Here is a 16,142-nt window from a genome sequence, read left to right as displayed (position 1 = left end):
AAAAAGTGAGATTACTGACTTTCTGAGAACTTATTGTAAAAAAAAAAATAGGAGGAGGTTCCCTTCAGTATAATTTATATGAGAGGAAATTCAGAAATGCATGCTAATAGTGGAATTATTAAAATATATGTTAGCACATGCAATATAATGCAATCATTTAAACAATGTTTGAAGACTATGTCATAACGATGGGGAAAGACTATGGAAAAACTTTGGTGATATAACCTAATGTGTTTGGTACATGCTGATCGAACTATGTAAACTATGAATGTTGATGGATGCATACTAAAAGGATATGTGGGTAGATGGATGGTTTTCTCTAGGGTAGCTCCCTTAAAGTAGGAAAATTGTGTATCTTCTATATTTTTAAACTATCCTTTAATGTTGCCACATTTGCTTTGTAGCCAATAAAAACACTACATATATGCTGGGATGTAGAAGAGGAAGTGGGGTAAAGTGGTTTGGGAATATTTGTATTGGGTATAGTATGTATGTGTGTTCTTGGATTTATGAGACAAAATATGTAGCAGTTAGGTGATGCTATTCAGAATCTTAGGTTTAATATTGGTACCCGTGTTCTAGATTTTATTTTATTTTTTTATTTTTTTATTTTTTTTTAAAGATTTTATTTATTTATTTGACAGAGAGAGACACAGCTAGAGAGGGAACACAAGCAGGGGGAGTGGGAGAGGGAGAAGCAGGCTTCCCACGGAGCAGGGAGCCCGATGCGGGGCTCGATCCCAGGACCCTGGGATCATGACCTGAGCCGAAGGCAGACGCTTAACGACTGAGCCACCCAGGCGCCCCTCTAAGATTTTATTTTTAAATAATCTCTATACCTAATGTGGGTTTTGAACTCATGACTTCGAGATCAAGAGTCACACACTCCACCAACTGAGTCAGCCAGGCGCCCCAGAAAATAGTTTTTAACCCTATACTGAGTCTTTTTTTCTGTTCTCCCCTGGGAATTATTGATTTTTTTTATTACTCTCAAAATGAACTAAAAATGAACTTTTATTACTCTCAAAGTAAATAATAAGGTTGTAATAAAATACAAATTTAAATCAAACCCATGTACTTTTTTTCCATTTTTTTTATTGTGGTAAAATTCATATTGATGTAGTTTTGATTGTCTTAATTTCTATTTTTCTTTACTTTTTCCAACCTAGGTTGTAGGTAGTATGGATGCCCACCCAAGCAGATACTGTGCCACAGTAAGAGTTCAGAGACCCCGACAGGAGATCATCCAGGACTTGGCCTCCATGGTTCGAGAACTTCTCATTCAGTTTTATAAATCAACTCGGTTCAAACCTACTCGTATCATCTTTTATCGGGATGGTGTTTCAGAAGGACAGTTTAGGCAGGTTGGTTGCCTGGGATCTCATTATACTGTGGTTAAATCGGATACTGTGTTTATAATATGGTGTCTAGTTCTGAGGTTAGAAGTCTTAATTAGGTTGAGAATTCCCAAAGTCAAAATTTGATACTTCTTAGATTATCTCTTCTAAGATGTTTACTATGGATTTGTAAGCCTTGATTGCTAAAATCATGCTCTGGTAATAGTTAAAATGGAATAGAGAAGTATATTTAGCTGTAAAGTGATAAGATTAAGAAGTCCTAAGACTAAATCATGATCTTACTTTGAAGTATATATAAGAGAACAGCTGACTATGTCAAATCTTTCCATTTCATCTCCTCTAGGTATTATATTATGAACTACTAGCAATTCGAGAAGCCTGCATCAGTTTGGAGAAAGACTATCAACCTGGAATAACCTACATTGTAGTTCAGAAGAGACATCACACTCGATTATTTTGTGCTGACAGGACAGAAAGGGTAATCTTACATCTGTTGTAATACTATTATGAAACAAGCTTATCTCATATAGTTCATAGAGCACTAAACAAAGGCTGTCTGCCAACAGCACGGGTTCCAGTGTATAGTAGTAGATCTCAGCATACCACATTATGAGTAGAGAAGCATCAAAATAGTTGTTACTTTTTAACTTCCTGGAATTTCTGTTAACACTCCAAGTGTTCAAAATCCTGTTAATGCTTTTTGTTATTGTGAAGAAACTCATAGTTTTAAAATTGTTCTTTCTATTCCTGTATGTCTTAAATGTTCAGAGGGGAAAAGGTGCATTTATTTTTAAAAATATCTTGTAGCAGGCAGCATTTGGTATTTGGGGGCTGTGGATATTCTTTTGGCCTGGTGGTGAATCACCAAAAACAGTATTTGGATTGTCCAATAGAGCAGTTTCACCAAAAAAATAAATAAATTAATTAAATAAATAAATAAATAAATAAAATAAAAATATCTTGTAAAAATTAGTTTTTTTAAAAAGCTAGGAACTTTCTAGAATGATTAGTAGAAATTCATGCAAAGCAACTTTTAAATAATGTGTCCTTTAAAATTCACAGAATTTTTTTTAAGATTTTATTTATTTTTAAGTAATCTCTACACCCAGTGTGGGGCTCAAACTCACTACACTGAAATCAAGAGTTGCATGCTCTGCTGACTGAGCCAGCCAGGCACCGCCCCACAGAATTATTTTTTATATTTTGTAGTATGACTGTATTTTTATAATTAGAGAAGGAGGGGTAAATACCTAGGGAAATCTGTCTTCTTGTTTACATGCAGCGTAGGCGAGTAGCAGTCTTGGCCCCCATCTTTCAAACCTTGGAGCAGAGAAATCCGAGGATTGCAAGTGTTGGTGTCTCCTTGGAGAAAAGGGGTCAACAGAAAAGACAGAGAGGAGTGTATCTCTGCTTTGGTATATATTTAGCCTTTGGTTACACTTTCTGTGTAACTTTGGGCAAGTAACTTAACACCTCTGTGCCTGTTTCCTTCCCAACAAGGTTTGGGTGATATTAGTATTTTCCTTTATTGGGTTGTTAAGAGGATTAAGTAAATTAAATTATGTAATGTATCCAAAATGGTGCTTGGCACATACTAAGCACTCAGTAAAGGTTGGCTAGTAGTTGTAGAGTGGTGGTGATGGTGGTCATAATAGAGGAAAAGAAATCATAATAGCAGACATTGTTCTAGGTACGTGTCATAAATTTAACTCATTTAATCTTCACAACACCGTAAGGTATTTGCTATTATTATCGTCATTTTCCACAGGAAGAAACTGGGGCGTATGAGGTTAAAGAACAAGGTTATAAAGCTAGTAATTGGTAGAGTGAGGACTTGGGTCAAGCAGCCTGGCTCCAGAGTACTCATTATCACTGTCTTATAGCACCTCTCTAATAGCAGTAGTGAGAGTTCCTTATTATGGCCTCCTGGTTGTTAAAGGCGTTTGACCCCGAATTACTGGGTACATTTTTGTACCTAGAAAACCAAATGTTTCTTCAACAGTAGGATTAGGAAAACCTAAGTTAGATTTAATGATTACTAGCATCTGATGTTTAGTCATGCTAGTCCTTCATTCGTCTACTTCTCTTTCACCTTTGTTCTAAATACTACTACTAATAGATGAGAGATAATTATAAATGAGGAATCAGAGGCACAGAGAGGTAAGGTACCATGCCCTAAATAGCCCAACTAGAAACTGGTGGGGCTGTGATATGAACCCATTCTGCTACTTCTCTAAGTAGAGTAAAACTTTTTATATGTGTTAATTTGATTTATGTATTAAGAATAAGCATAATTTAGTTGATTATGAACTATTTTTGTTTTGTACTTGGTGAAGGCTAACTGGTATACACAGCTATAACTCAAGCCACTACCTGATAGTAGTCCCTCACATGCAGAAAGAATATATGAGTAGTAAAATGGTTTTTAATTTGTTAGCCTTATAAATCTAGACTTAGAATTACTGATTTTAAATGTGTTTAGGGATAAAGAGGTAGAGGTGAGTATACATATGCATTTTAAAGTGTTTTATTAGAAGCCTTTCATTATCAGAAATTTTGAACCATTTCATTCATATTCACATCATAGCTATGCATGGTACAGATTTCCTTACAGGATGTTGAAGTGCTAGTATGAAATAAGAGGAATAGGGCCTTTGCAGTCCAGTTCTGTATTTGACTCCCGGTTCTGCCTTTTATTGTGTGCTGTTCAGCAAAGTATTTCATATTCCTGAGCCCAAGCTTCCCGAACATGTGGGAATAATACCTAATTAACAGGAATTTATTGATTGGAAATAATGTATGTTTTGTGCCTGGCCCATATATGGTTAACAAATGGTGACTACAGTTGATGTTATTGTCAGCATTCTTTCTCTCTAAAAATACAGTGTTCTCCAAGGAAAATGTGAGTTTTCATAAATTACACATTCCAAGAGTACCTGCTGTTCCCAGTTACCATAAATTGGAGCAGTTAAAGTAATTTTTAAAAAATTTTTTAAGTGTTCCACCCATATTGGGATCACCTACTAGCTAAGCACCAGTAGACACTTAGTAACTCTTTGTTGTTTATCAATAAGCTCTCACTTTCAGCAACATGTAAGAATAGGAACCAGGACTAGAATAAGCTCTGCTATTAATGCCTGCTCAAGTAATATTTGAAGCTGAAAGTAGTGAAACGGGGGATCAGCCTATATATATTTATATATTTTTTTAAAGTGCTTTCAGATACATTCTTTACCTTTGTCCTGTTTGTTTAAACTTTGACCAAACAAATCTAGGTTGGAAGAAGTGGCAATATCCCAGCTGGAACAACAGTTGATACGGATATTACACACCCATATGAGTTTGATTTTTACCTCTGTAGCCATGCTGGAATACAGGTAAGCCTGCCCTGTGGGTGAAATGTTCTAATTCAGGAACTTCCATTCTTATGTATCTTTTTTAAATCTCAGAAAAAGGAGAAAAAAACACTGTTCTCTGCACTCCAAATTGTTTCCACATTTCACTGAAGTGAAACTCTCAGTAAATAAATTTCTTCCCCTTCTTTACCTTGAGTTAGGGCCTTATTTCTATGAAAATACCAGAATATAAGTAGCCTAATAGAATGAATCTCCCCAAACTGAGTCCTCAGTTTAACCTAAAACTTCAAAAAATTTAATATACCTGATTCTTCCTTTGACATTTGCTTCTTTTTGATAATAATATTTTACAAAGTTTTGGCATTTACTGGCAGATATTGAGCATGTGAAAGAGTTTAATTGTAGATTTACAGCTTTAAGTTTCAGTTAAATAATTTTTTTAAATTTTTTTATTGTTCTGTTAATCACCATACATTACATCATTAGTTTTTGACGTAGTGTTCCATGATTCGTTGTTTGCGTATAACACCCGGTGCTCCATGCAGAACGTGCCCTCTTTAATACCCATCACCAGGCTAACCCATCCTCCCACCCCCGCCCCTCTAGAACCCTCAGTTTGTTTCTCAGAGTCCATAGTCTCTCATGGTTCGTCTCCCCCTCCGATTTCCGCCGCCCTTCATTTTTCCCTTCCTACTATCTTCTTCTTCTTCTTTTTTTTTTTAACATATAATGTATTATTTGTTTCAGGGGGACAGGTCTGTGATTCAACAGTCTTGCACAATTCACAGCACTCACCATAGCACATACCCTCCCCAGTGTCTATCACCCAGCCACCCCATCCCTCCCATCCCCCACCACTCCAGCAACCCTCAGTTTGTTTCCTGAGATTAAGAATTCCTCATATCAGTGAGGTCATATGATACATGTCTTTCTCTGATTGACTTATTTCGCTCACCACGACCAAGTGGGATTTATCCCTGGGCTGCAAGATTGGTTCAACATCCGCAAATCAATCAGCGTGATACAATACATTAATAAAAGAAAGAACAAGAATCATATGATCCTCTCAATAGATGCAGAAAAAGCATTTGACAAAGTACAGCATCCTTTCTTGATCAAAACTCTTCAGAGTATAGGGATAGAGGGTACGTACCTCAATATCATAAAAGCCATCTATGAAAAACCTACAGCGAATATCATTCTCAATGGGGAAAAACTGAGAGCTTTCCCCCTGAGGTCAGGAACGCGGCAGGGATGTCCACTATCACCACTGCTATTCAACATAGTACTAGAAGTCCTAGCCACAGCAGTCAGACAACAAAAAGAAATAAAAGGCATCCAAATCGGCAAAGAAGAAGTCAAACTCTCACTCTTTGCAGATGATATGATACTTTATATGGAAAACCCAAAAGACTCCACCCCAAAACTGCTAGAACTCATACAGGAATTCAGTAAAGTGGCAGGATATAAAATCAATGCACAGAAATCAGTGGCATTCCCATACACCAACAACAAGACAGAAGAAAGAGAAATTAAGGAGTCGATCCCATTTATAATTGCACCCAAAACCATAAGATACCTAGGAATAAATCTAACCAAAGAGGCAAAGGATCTGTACTCAGAAAACTATAAAATACTCATGAAAGAAATTGAGGAAGACACAAAGAAATGGAAAAACGTTCCATGCTCATAGATTGGAAGAACAAATATTGTGACAATATCAATGCTACCTAGAGCAATCTACACATTCATTGCAATCCCCATCAAAATACCATCCACTTTTTTCAAAGAAATGGAACAAATAATCCTAAAATTTCTATGGAACCAGAAAAGACCCCGAGTAGCCAGAGGAATATTGAAAAAGAAAAGCAAAGCTGGCAGCATCACAGTTCCGGACTTCAAGCTCTATTACAAAGCTGTCATCATCAAGACAGCATGGTACTGGGGGCGCCTGGGTGGCTCATTCGTTAAGCGTCTGCCTTCGGCTCAGGTCATGATCCCAGGGTCCTGGGATTGAGCCCCATATCGGGCTCCCCGCTCCACGGGAAGCCTGCTTTTCCCTCTCCCACTCCCCTGCTTGTGTTCCCTCTCTCGCTGTGTCTCTGTCAAATAAATAAATAAAAATCTTTAATTAAAAAAAAAAAAAGTATGGTACTGGCACAAAAACAGACACATAGATCAATGGAACAGAATAGAGAGCCCAGAAATGGACCCTCAACTCTATGGTCAACTAATCTTTGACAAAGCAGGAAAGAATGTCCAATGGAAAAAAGTCTCTTCAACAAATGGTGTTGGGAAAATCAGTTAAATAATTTTAAGAGTCTTATTCTTTTCATAAAATCATTTTGTTAATTTGTTAGCTTTGTTACTTAGTGGAACGTAAGCTTTAATTCAGTGCCTCTTAAACTTTCCAGCAGCACAGTGAATCCACGTTCCTTGGATGTTTGAGAGAATGTAGCCCAAAACTATTTTAGGTTACTTGCCCTTGATAAAAACAAATTGCAGGGGGGGAGTGCCGGGGTCGTGGAGCTACCCGTTTGTTTGGAGATGGCAGAGGTGGAGGAGACACTGAAGCGACTTCAGAGCCAGAAGGGAGTACAGGGCATCATCGTGGTGAACACAGAAGGCATTCCCATCAAGAGCACCATGGACAATCCCACCACCACACAGTATGCCAACCTCATGCACAACTTCATCTTGAAGGCCCGGAGCACAGTGCGTGAAATCGACCCCCAGAATGACCTCACCTTCCTGCGAATTCGCTCCAAGAAAAATGAAATTATGGTTGCACCAGATAAAGACTATTTCCTGATTGTGATTCAGAATCCAACTGAATAAGCCAGTCTCTTGGCTCCCTGCATCATTCCTTAATTTAATAGCTCCCAAGAATAATAATGTTTAATCATGTCAACCAACTGGCAGGTGGAAATCACCTTAGAGCCTACTTAGACCAACCCAGTGACCAAAGTCATCAATCCCTCTGCTGGCCAATCACCCTTGAATCCTTGGGAGGGCCTTCTTTCCTCACCTCCAGATTTTGGAGCAAGAGCTTTGAGCAGCCCACACCCTACTTCCTCCTGACCTTCAGTTCACTTTGTCACCCTTGGAAAAGGCTGTTTTTCTTTAACTAAAAATAACTGAAATGCTTAAAAAAAAAAAAAAAAAAAAAAAACAAATTGCAGGGGTGCCTGAGTGGCTCTTGTTAAGCATCTGCCTTCGGCTCAGTTCATGATCTCAGGGTCCTGGGATCAAGCCCCGTGGCGAGTCCTGCATTGGGCCCCCTGCTCAGCGGGGAGTCTGCCTCTCCCCACTGGCTTGTGCTCTGTCTCTCTCTCTCTCTCAAGTAAATAAATAAAATCTTTAAAAAATAATAAAAATAAAACAAGTTGCAGGAAGATGTCCTGTACTGAACAGCTGTATCTTAAAGCTTTGTATGTTGTAAGTACACTAACCCCCATTTCACTCTTACAGCTTTAAAATTATCCCACTCATTTATCTATGTTCTTATATCTGGCTCCTCTTAATAATCAATGTTGTACATTTTCACTGTGGGTGCTTAACAGTCAATTAGCAAAACAAAAGTTAAAAGTACCTTCCAGAGATAAAATTTGTAAAATTGGAGCACATATTTTTTTTTAAAGATTTTTTTATTTATTCATTTGAGACAGATACAGAGAGAGAGCATGAGCAGCGGGGAGAGGCAGAGGGAGAGGGAGAAGCAGACTCCCCGCTGAGCTGGGAGCCCGACGTGGGACTCGATCCCAGGACCTAGAGATCATGACCTGAGCCGAAGGCAGACACTTAACCATCTGAGCCGCCCAGGCGCCCCAAGGAGCGCATATTTTTAACCTAGTGTTTCCATCCATGTACCCCACAGAACATTACTGCTATGACTTCTCAATAAATATTGTAGAGTAGAAAAAAAGATACTCTGTTCAGATGAATTCTGGAAATGCTGGTTAAAAAGATTTTTTCACTCTACAATTTTTGGATACCACTGATACGCAAGTGGTCATCATGGGTCTTAAAGACAGGATATTTCGTAGTTTATTTAACCAGAAATTTTAGGGACAGTTTTCCTTTAGGACACCAAATTGAAACTTTGCTTTAGTCAGCAAATAACCAGGAATATTTCACAAGGACTAAAGATGGTTTTTACACATCTTCCTAGCTTTATTAGAATTTTCAAACTCCCAGAGATCAAAAACAGGAGTCTTGTTTTTTACCAGCTAAAATTAAAAATCCAGTCATTTCTAACCAGTATAAGAGATTATTTTTTCATATCACTATTTTTATCAGTGATTAACAGATCCTTCAACAACATTTTAGCCAAATTCCATAACTTCTTGACACTTTTATTGGTCTTATTGGTGTTATTTTCTCCCTTCCCCATTTTATTTTGAAGTAAAATTCCCACTCTTTTTTTTAAAGATTTTATTTATTTCATTTCTTTTTTTTTTTTTTAAGATTTTATTTATTCATTTGAGACACAGAGATAGAGCATGAGCAGGGAGAGAGGCAGAGGAAGAGGGAGAAGCAGGCTCCCCACTGAGCGAGGAGCCCAATGCGGGGCTCGATCCCAGGACCCTGGGATCATGACCTGAGCCAAAGGCAGACGCTTAACCATCTGAGCCACCTAGGTGCCCCTTATTTATTTATTTCAGACAGAGAATGAGAGCACGAGGGGGGCGGGCAGAGGGAGAAGCAGACTCCCCACTGAGCAAGGAGTCCAACATGGGGCTCAATCCCAGGACCCTGGGATCATGACCTGAGCCGAAGACAGACTTTTAACCGACTGAGCCACCCAGGCACCCCTCCCACTCATTTTTAAAACTTAAATTTATAAATGAAGTCAAAGCTTGCTACTCCCTTCCACCCTTCATCTGCCCAGGACAGGCCAGAGCTTTAGTCCTGGTAACTTTGAGAAGAGGAGAGGACCATGGCCTGACTCTGAGATCCCTCTTTCCCCTCCTCCTTCTAGGACTCTCACTCATCTGGTATTCCTGACTGCCAGCCTGCTGGTGGTTAGGAGCTGACAGGAGCCTTTCTGTAGTCTGTTCTGATTCTTTCTGATGCCATAGCCTCAGGGTTGAGGACCCTCAAAGGGCAGCAGTGTCTTTCTTGGGCCCCATCAACGGTATAGACTCTTCCATTAGGTTACATATCCCATTGTGTGGGCTCCACAGCTCCTGCTCTTCTGCTCACTTTCATTCCTCTAGGCTCCCAAAACTCTTTCCAGGAATTCTCACCATTCCAGCCCTGTGGAGTTGGCAGAGGGGGCCTGTGGGCTCTGAGGTCAGAAAGTGTCCAACTGGGGCCTGAGCTAATAGCCTCCCTTTCCAGCAGGCTCTTATCTGATTTTATTATGTGGTGCCTCAGTTGTTTAAGCATCTGACTTCGGCTCAGGTCATGATCTCAGGGTCCTGGGATTGAGCCCTGCGTGGGGCTCCCCGTTCAGTGGAGAGTCTGCATGTCCTTCTCCCTCTGCCCCTCCCCTAGCTCATGCCTGCATGCATGCACACTCTCTCTCTCAAATAAATAGATTTTATTTATATCTATTTATATATATTTAAATAAAACAGATTTTATTTATTTGAGAGAGAGCACGCATGAGTGGATGGAGGGGCAAAGGGGGAGGGAGAAAGTGAAGGAGAGAATCTCAAGCAGACTCCATACCAAGCACTGACCCCATAGTGGGGCTCGGTCTCAGGACCCTGAGATCACGACCTGAGCCAAAACCAACAGTTAGACACTCAACCACTCAACCAACTGAGCCACCCAGGCACCCCAGGCTCTTATTTTATAATGGATTCTCTTCGAGTCCCCCTTATGTGTCTTCATGGGAGAGAACATACCTTTCCTCACAACTAAAATTCCATGTTTTCACAAAACCCATAATCACTCTCTTCCCCTACTGGGTGGATAGGGGTTAGGTGAGAAGAGGCCAGAGCCAGGGTAGTAATGATAAAACCTGTCCTGAACTGGCTCCTCTCAGTGAGCCCTTGAGGGGAGGTGGCTGGCTCCAAAGATTGGTAGTTCTTTAGACTGTGGGATGCCTAGCGTCTTTAATCTCTGCTTTGGGCCTTAGTTGAAATTCCAGGGCAGCGGGGGGAAAAAAAACTCACTTGACATACTGTTAGAAACGTGTCAACTGGGGGCGCCTGGGTGGCTCAGTTGGTTAAGCGACTGCCTTCGGCTCAGGTCATGATCCTGGAGTCCCGGGATCGAGTCCCACATCGGGCTCCCTGCTCGGCGGGGAGTCTGCTTCTCCCTCTGACCCTCTCATGCTCTCTCTATCTCATTCTGTCTCTCAAATAAATAAATAATAAAATCTTTAAAAAAAAAAAAAAGAAAGAAAGAAACGTGTCAACTGGGTGGAGCATGTGACCCCTCTGAGCCTCCAGAGGGAGTTCTCCTGAAGAGATAAATCCTCCCCGTTCAGGAATCAGAGCAGGCAGTGTCCTAAATTATAACTTCCTAACACAAATCACCAAAACTTCAAAGATACCCTTCACTATTGTTTAACAGTCCTTTGATTCCCCTTTTGTTAGCTCTTACTGCCATTTTCCATGGGTCCCTAACCTTGCTCCCTTGCACCAACACTCAGCACATGACCCCTTCCTCAGTAAGAAATTATACTGTCAGTCATGCCTTTCTTTCCTGAAAAAAGGTTCAATATGTGCTGTTGTTCACATTTGCTCTGGCCTGCCTTGAGTTGGTCTTAGTTCACCAGTTATCCTCTTTATTGTATCTTCAGTCTGTTTGAAGCTCCTGGATTCCATTCCCTTACCTTACAATTGCCCCGTCCTAAAATACAGTTCCTTGATCCTGCCATTTCCCTTCAAGTTTTTCTCCCATATCTTTCTTTCATTTTTAACTAAACTGTTCTTAAAACAATAGCCTAAAGACACTCACCTGAAATTTAAAGAGACAAATAATATAAGGATATAGAACAATTGAAACTTCACATTTTGCCAGTGGGAGTGTAAATTAACATGACCATTTTTGAAAACTGTCATTATCTACTAAAGTTAAATATATGCATGCTCTATGACCCAGGATCTAGTCTACTCCAGGATAGCCAACAGAAATGTGTATCTGTGTTCACCAAAAGATAGTACATTAATGTTTATGGTAGCACTGGTCATAGCCAAAAACTACAAATGGTTCAAATGCCCATCATCAATAGATTGGATAAATAGTGTATATTTATGTAACAGAATATTCTACAACAAAGAGAATGATGCAGCAATGTGGATGTATTTCATAAACACAGTGTCAAACCAAGGAAATCAGACCCAAAGGGCACATACCTATGATGCTATTTATTATAAAGTTCAAAAGGAGACATAATCTTTAATGTTATCTATATTGTGAAAAGTCCGGTTACCAAGAGCAGGGTAGGTAGGGTGTGGTGACCAGGAAAGAGGCTTCATGGTTGCAGTTAATGTTTAATTTCTTGATTTTGATGCTGGTTTCATAGTTATTTTTACTTTGTGAACAGTCCTCATTCTGTACACTTATGGTCCATGGGCTTTTCTCTATATATTTATACTTCTATAAAATGTTTACGTTAAGAACAGAGAAGACTACCGTTGGTTATTTCCTCTTCAATTTACAGCAGCCTGACACTGTTGCTCCTTGAGCTCTAAACACCTGAGACTGTTGTCACTCACTCATAGACACCATCTGCCATTTGACTTCCACACACGTTTTTCTCCTTTCGTCTTGCCTTTCCCTTTGTTCTTGGTTTGGTTTAAATTTTTAAGTTTCAATAATCTATATGACTTTGAAATCTCTTCTTACAAACACAACTTTTCTCCTGATTTCCAGACCTTGAGGTTGCCTTTTGACTGCGCCCTCTCACCTGCCACCCCTATCTGAGCAACCCCTCAGCCCTGTAGAATTTACCTTCTCAGTCTCAGACCCTTCTCATCTGCACTTTAGTTCCAGCTCTCATTATTACTCTCCTGTACAATTGCAAAATGATCCTAAGTGCCCTCATCTAATCTATTCTCCCTCAGATTGATTAAAACATAGATAAGACCCTGTCATTCATTTACTTCGTGCTACATAGCCATTAAGGTGAAGTCTCATTTTCTTAGGACAACATACAGACTCAATTCCTGATGTCTGCATCCTACTCCCTTTACTTCTGCTACACCCTCAATCTGTCTTGCTTTTTTCTCCCACTCTTCCCTTCTGCTCCTCCTTCCCTCTCTTTTTCTCTTCCTCTATTATCTCCTCCCTTTCACATACACAAACACACACAAACACAGTGTGACTGCAGCCACTCTAAACTGTTTTTAGGTAGTTCTCAACTTTCTCCTGCCCGTGTTGCTCCCTTACCTTAATTATTCCTTCCCTAACTTACTGTTCATCCTTTAAGACCCATCTTGGGCATCACCTCCTCCCAGAGCCTTTCTTATATCCTTCCCCAAGACAAATGCCGGTCCTCCGCACTGCCTGAGCACCCTATGCATACCTCTTTGTTGCATTCGTTAGACAACATTGTAACCACGCTTTTGTTTCTCTTCCTCTCCCCGTAGTCTGTAAGGTCCCAAAAAGCAGAGACTACTCACCCATTCAATCAGCAGATATTTATTGTGGCTACCTCCTAGAAGATAGGTGTTGATACCATGTACACAGAGTGAACAAGTAAATACAGTCCCTTCCTCTTAGAGTTTATTGGGGGAGACATATACTAAGTAAGTAATCTCACAAATATATATTTATAAATTGGGATAAAAACAATAAAGGAAAAGTAAAGACAGGAAGAGAGATTTTAGTGGGGACCTGATTTAGATTGGGAGATCACAAAAAGCTTCTTTGAGAAATGACATTTAAGATAAGATCAAGAGGAGTAAATTGGAGTTATTAACCAAGCCAAGAAGGGGGAAGAAAATTCCTGCCAGAGGCACATACAGGCTCTTTGGTGGAAAAAAACGTTATCCATTGAGGGAATCAAATAAGGCTGTGACCACAGCATTAAGGTAGGTTAGAGAGACCAGCCTGGGCTGGATGTATGGGCCTTTGGGGCAGAGATAAGAACCTGGATTTTAGTCAAAGTGCATTAGGAAGTCATTAAAAGGACATTCATGTTATTAGGTGTGTGTATGTGTGTGTGTTAATTCACTCTTACTAAAGTACAGATTCTACTGGGGAGTAAAAGTGGTGTTGGGGACCTCAACTAGGAGTCTGTTAACATAGTCCAGGCAAAAGATGATTGTGATTGGGACAAGAACAGTGATAGAGAACCAAATGAATCACATTTAGGTAGGGTTTTTGCCCTGTCTCTTCCCTGTACCTGGAATGCTCTTTCCCCATCTCACAAGCCCTCCTTTATCATTCAGAGCTCACATCCATATCTCCTTCTCATTCATTACTGTGTGCCTGGCACCCGATATGGGATACAGCATACAGTGAGTGTTCAGTAAATACTGAAATGTGTGAATGTACAATATAAATGCATTATGAGTGTATAATTTGAGGAAGATAAGATTTGGTAATAATTTGAATTTTATCCCCAGAATCTTGCACAGTGTCTGACAAATGGTGCTCAAATATTTGTTAAAGTATTAGCTCATCTTTCTCCTTTTCTTCTTTGCCATTGCCATTTCCTTACTTCAGACCTTCATCATCTCATGCTCGAACTAATGCAGCAGCCTCCTAGGTGCTCCCCTTGCTTTCAATCTCTTCCTGTTTCTAATCCAGCCTCCATGTTATTACTATTATATTTATAAGACTCCAATCTCATCATACCTAAAGTCTCTCCTGTCAAAAAACATGAACTGTGCAGTACTTTCCCTGCTGCTTATAGGTGAAAGTCCAAATTCCTAAGCATGTCGTTCAGTCTGATCCCAGACTTTACTTTAAAGCTTCGCTTTTTTTCCTCATGCGCCATACTCTGCTCATACTGGTCCGTTAGGTATTCCCCAAGTATACCATGAAATGTTATGCCCCCTGTGCTTTTGGTAAGGCTGTTTATTCTCTCTGGTGTGCCCTCACCCTAACCACCCAAACAAGGCCAGATCTCACTCACTCTCCCCTTGGTGAAGAACAGTTACTTCCTTTGGTATTCTCATATAGGACTAAGTGCCAGTAGTACTATAGCTTTTATTAGTTGTCTTATAATTATAGATGCTGTATCTCCTCTACTAAATTATGTTTTCCAAAAGAAAGGAAACCTTTGACTTTGTCGACTTTTTCTTTGAATCTGCAGTACCTAACTAACATAGTAACTAATACAGAGGAACTCAACCAAATGTTCTGGGGTTTTTATTACAGTAAAATTACATAACATACAACTTACTTACCATTTTAACCATTTTTAAGTGTACAGTCCTATCGCATTAAGTACATCCACATTGTGTGCAGCCATACCAGTCTATCTCCAGAACTTTTTCATCTTCCCTGACACTCTGTACCTATCAAACACTAACTCCCCATTCTCCCTTCCCCTGGCCACTGGCAACCACCATTGTACTTTCTGTCTCTCTGAAATTGACTACTCGTTACCTCATATAAGTGAATCATGCAATAGTTGTCCTTTTATGACTGGTTTATTTCATGTAGCATAATGTCATCAAGGTTCATCCATGTGTCAGAATTTTCTTCTTGTGTGTGTGTGTGTGTGTGTGTATACTACATTTTATTTATCCATTCACCTATCATCGGATACTTGGGTTGTTTCCACCTGTGGACTATTGTGAATAATATTGCTTTGAACAAGGATATGCAGATATTTGTTTTGAGTACCTGCTTTTAGTTCTTTTGGATATATACCCAGAATCAATTAAATATTTTTAATGAATTATTAAATTAGAATATGTTTTATTTTACTAATGTACAAAAGCTATTTTTTTTATATAACTTAGTCTGTGCTGAGTATTTATTTAAAAGTTTAGAAATCGGGGGGCGCCTGAGTGGCTCAGTCGTTAAGCGTCTGCCTTCGGCTCAGGTCATGATCCCAGGGTCCTGGGATCGAGTCCCGCATCAGGCTCCCTGCTCAGTGGGGAGTCTGCTTCTCCCTCTCCCACTCCCCCTACTTGTGTTCCCTCTCTCACTCTCTCTCTCTCTGTCAAATGAATAAATAAATCTTTAAAAATAAATAAATAAATAAATAAATACAGCAGGGGCACCTGGGTGGCTCAGCCGGTTAGGCTTCTGCCTTCGGCTCAGGTAATGGTCCCAGGGTCCTGGGATCAAGCCCTGCATCGGGCTCCCTGCTCTGCGGGAAGCCTGCTTCTCCCTCTTCCACTCCCCCTGCTTGTGTTCCCTCTCTCACTGTGTCTCTCTCTGTCAAATAAATAAAAAATAAAATCTTAAAAAAAAAGTTTAGAAATCAACAGAATATGGGGCACACCTGGGTGGCTCAGTCGTTAAGTGTCTGCCTTTGGCTCAGGTTGTGATCCCAGGGTCCTGGGAT

At 39.9% G+C, this 16,142-nt stretch overlaps 2 protein-coding genes across 5 annotated transcripts in view; both read left to right on the top strand.

The window, feature by feature from the left end:
• The window catches only part of AGO3 (argonaute RISC catalytic component 3), a 131,206-nt gene that overhangs the window by 105,578 nt on the left and 9,486 nt on the right, over positions 1 to 16,142 (top strand). For all 4 annotated transcript variants that reach the window (XM_032387865.1, XM_032387884.1, XM_032387874.1 and 1 more), the window contains 3 exons: positions 1,170 to 1,364; positions 1,702 to 1,836; positions 4,634 to 4,735. In XM_032387865.1, coding sequence (XP_032243756.1) covers positions 1,170 to 1,364; positions 1,702 to 1,836; positions 4,634 to 4,735 — 432 coding nt within the window. The remainder of the gene's footprint in view (positions 1 to 1,169; positions 1,365 to 1,701; positions 1,837 to 4,633; positions 4,736 to 16,142) is intronic.
• LOC116621906 (dynein light chain roadblock-type 1) lies at positions 7,203 to 7,867 on the top strand. Its single transcript, XM_032387933.1, has one exon. It carries the CDS (start codon positions 7,262 to 7,264, stop codon positions 7,550 to 7,552), a length of 291 nt encoding a protein of 96 aa, XP_032243824.1. The 5' UTR covers positions 7,203 to 7,261; the 3' UTR covers positions 7,553 to 7,867.

This window comes from Phoca vitulina, unplaced genomic scaffold, assembly GCF_004348235.1.
Source record: "Phoca vitulina isolate PV1807 unplaced genomic scaffold, GSC_HSeal_1.0 scaffold2, whole genome shotgun sequence".
Lineage (NCBI taxonomy): Eukaryota > Metazoa > Chordata > Mammalia > Carnivora > Phocidae > Phoca > Phoca vitulina.
Note: the sequence above shows the minus strand (reverse complement) of the source record. Positions and strands in the feature narration are given on the sequence as shown.